At 34.8% G+C, this 3,502-nt stretch overlaps 1 protein-coding gene across 1 annotated transcript in view; it reads right to left on the bottom strand.

Moving 5' to 3' along the window:
* Positions 1-2,008, bottom strand: part of SPHKAP (SPHK1 interactor, AKAP domain containing) — a 95,729-nt gene extending 93,721 nt beyond the window's left edge. The window contains exon 1 of the mRNA XM_024740528.1: positions 1,856-2,008. Within this exon, the coding sequence (XP_024596296.1) occupies positions 1,856-2,008 (153 nt within the window). The remainder of the gene's footprint in view (positions 1-1,855) is intronic.
* Positions 2,009-3,502: the final 1,494 nt, after the last annotated feature.

Genomic DNA, 3,502 nt, shown 5'->3' with positions numbered 1-3,502 from the left:
ATATACATGAAATCATTTATAATAGATGACTGAATTTTTATTTTACTTTTTCTAGTAGCTGCCCGGTCCCAAACAGCTTTATTAGCTCATTAGCTTCCAGACAAGATTTTTAAAAAATGAATATGACTACCTATTTTCTAGGGAAATAAGCATAATTGAGATAACAGATCATAAAGTACTAACTCTCTCAGCACGGTAATGCCAATATTGAATTTTTTTTCTGGCACTGTTTACTTGTTGATAAAATCATTCTTTAGAATACTATTAGTTGTAGGTAATCATTATTTTGAGTGCTTACAATATGCCAGGCACTGTTCTAAACATTTCACGTCTATAAACTCATTGAATCTGCACCTCAACCCTGTGAAGTGGGTAATATTATCTTTTTTCAGATGAGCAAATTGAGGCATGAAGAGGTAATTTGCTTGAAATCACACAACTAGTAATTGTAGAACTGGGTGTCAAATTCAGGCAGTCTGGCTTCAATCTTTCTTTTAAATGCCGCTGGAATTCTAATCAATAGAAATAGAGTTATTTAAAAAGTAGAATAAATTAAAAATCATTTAGCCTTATGAAAGACATAGCATCCAGTGAAGACTTTATAATTTAGAGTTACAGAGGTGAATAGACCATACCTAGGGCTTGAAAACCTGCTGCTTTAGTTCTTTCATAAGTAATTCAAAATCATTTTGAATTGTAGCGCCTCGGTTTTCTACATTAAAAACTGGAATTCATAGTACGGAATCCTCTATAAGAATTTTATGAGGATCATATAACACATGATAATAAGAATCCTTAATTAATCAGGCAGGTATATATTTATATTTGGTTATGAATATATGCATAAAAATATTTTGTAAAATTACATTTAATGCTACTTTTTTATAATCAACATATGTTTTCTAATGAAGATATTTGTTTTCTTTGGTACTTAAAAACTATACAAAATCACACAAGCAGAGAATACATAAGGCTGCTTAACTGGGTACAGTAATCAATAAATTGAAATATATATACATATATAATGCACATTATGTATACATAATTATATATACTTATACAATATGATTAGTAAAAGAATTTATCTTAATTTATAGCTGTAAGTACTTTTTATAATTGAACTTTGTTTTAACAATAAATGAACTAATCCAGTGTGATTTCCTCTAAGTTTTCATGAAAAGGAACACACTTTTCTCTGGAATTCAGCATCAAATAGTGATAAAAGCATTAGATGAGGAATTGGGCATTTGGCTTTAAATTTCTGGGTCTGAAGTTGGATTGGCTGGAAAAATCAGACAATTAAATTAGATGATTTTATGTTGTTCAAATGACAACTTTCTGCAAGTGTCTTAAAGCAAGACTTGTTTATCAGTTCTAAAATCTATGCTCCAGGAAATGCAATTCTGTTCCTAATAAAATAACCAGGCTACCCTTCCCTTTAAGAAAACAGCAAAAAGAGAAGAGCCATGCATTTTTCTTAGATATAGACTTAGGAGCTTAGTATAATAAGTTGGGCCATTCAAAACCTGTGAAGATTTTTCTACAAGGAGATCCAAGAAGCCGTCAATCATGGCTATGTTTGGAAAGAGTTACTAGAAAAAGTTGGAGGTGTGGTGAAGCACTGGAGGCTTAGAATTTTTAAATCAGACCTTTCTGAAATGCTTGAGTTTTCCGATCATTTCCATGAATTAGAGTTTTGAATGTCATCAGGGGGTTGTCCTGGGGAGCAAATTGTGGGTGATTCTGTGGTGTGTTTTTGTTGCTGTTCCTGCTTTAGAAGAAGTGCTTGAAAAGTCAAACTAAAGTAGTGTTCAAGTTCAATCGGTGAGAGGAGAGTGGTGTTAGGCAGTGTTACCTTCTTACACGCAGTGATGGAGCTACCCAAGCTACTTCCCGAGCTGCCGCTGGCGCTGCCCTGCTGCAGTTCCGGAACCTCATACATCAGGGGTGACTCCAACTCGCTGTTTGTGCCCCAAAACACAAAAGAGAACACATTCTGGTGAATCATCTCCGTATTCAGAAAGAAAGAAGCATGACGTGGTTTTATGGAAAATCATCTTTTCAGACTGTGTGGAACACTGCAACCCTCCTGCTGACATTGCTGTTTGCCTCTTTGTTGGTTTCACTTTTGTAATTGGTGGAAGCACTATGACCTATTCCACTGTGAATAGAAAATTGCGACCCATCACCTTCCAGTGTAGGTGGATGGACACAGCGCATCTGCGTGACTTCTAGCAGGGTTGACATCTTTTCTTAAGCAAGCAGTTTTAAAACCCAAGGAATATCCTTTCAATTTTCACATTAATTCTGCTTGGCCAAAATGGACACATAAAAATTACTTATTTTGGGCTTCCCTGGTGGCGCAGTGGTTGAGAGTTCGCCTGCCGATGCAGGGGACACGGGTTTGTGCCCCGGTCCGGGAAGATCCCACGTGCCGTGGAGCGGCTGGACCCGTGAGCCATGGCCGCTGAGCCTGCGCGTCCGCAACGGGAGAGGCCACAACAGTGAGAGGCCCGCGCACCGCAAAAAAAACCAAAACCAAAACAAACAAAACAAAACAAAAAAAACCCAACTCATTTTATTTTTTAAAATGAGGGAAAAACATAATTTTAACTGGGAGGAAGGGTGGTACTGTGAAACGAACATGAGCTTTAGAAAACACAGGTCATCTCTTTATCATCTCTGTGGCTGGAGATGGTATCTTAACTTCTCTGTCTCTATAATTCTAGACTTCTATCCTTTTCCCCTATTTCTGTCAAATCTTGGTGGGCTTGACTATATATGGGGCTGTATAAATATTTTTAAAGATTTGAAATTATTTCTGCAGCCTCAAGGTGTGATATAAATTGAAATTATTTTTAGAATATTTAGAAAAATTAAGATTCAGAGGGTTTTTTGGTATTTAAATTAGGCTAAATATTTTTCTTCTGAAAATACACAAATTTGGGTTTTAAAAAAATGTACTGTTATCTCAAGTCTACACATTTTATTTTCATGGTTGTTTGCCACATAGAACATATACAATTCATTGAAATACATTTTTTGGAATACTGTCTAATGATTCTTTATGCAATTATCAACCCAAAATATAGAATTTTTTTCTTAAGAGAAGCACAATAGAAAATCAGTTAAATAAACAATGTATTTCTGAATAACATATAACCCTCATGCTTTAAGTTCTGAATTAGTCAACTTTCACTGCATTGCAATTAACCATAAGTCAAATATTGCATGTATGCAGTCTGTTTGTATTTCTATTATTAATTATATGAATAACATTTTTACATGACTGCTTATGGTGCTACGTAACAGATCAGAAATTTGGGTAAAAATTTCAAAGAATAATTCAAGTAAGATCCGCTTTATTTTAAACTTTATGTATTATTTTCTGAGAAGTTGCCACCTTGAGGAATAGAATGAGTATAATTTAAATGAAAAGATAGCACCCATGTTATTTTTGTTGAACTAGTGAAAGGTTGCAAAAGGAAGGAAGGAAGGAAGG

The sequence above is a fragment of the Neophocaena asiaeorientalis genome, unplaced genomic scaffold (assembly GCF_003031525.2).
Source record: "Neophocaena asiaeorientalis asiaeorientalis breed wild unplaced genomic scaffold, Neophocaena_asiaeorientalis_V1.1 scaffold388, whole genome shotgun sequence".
NCBI classification, from domain to species: Eukaryota; Metazoa; Chordata; class Mammalia; order Artiodactyla; family Phocoenidae; genus Neophocaena; species Neophocaena asiaeorientalis.
This window is presented reverse-complemented; position numbering and strand designations above follow the sequence as displayed.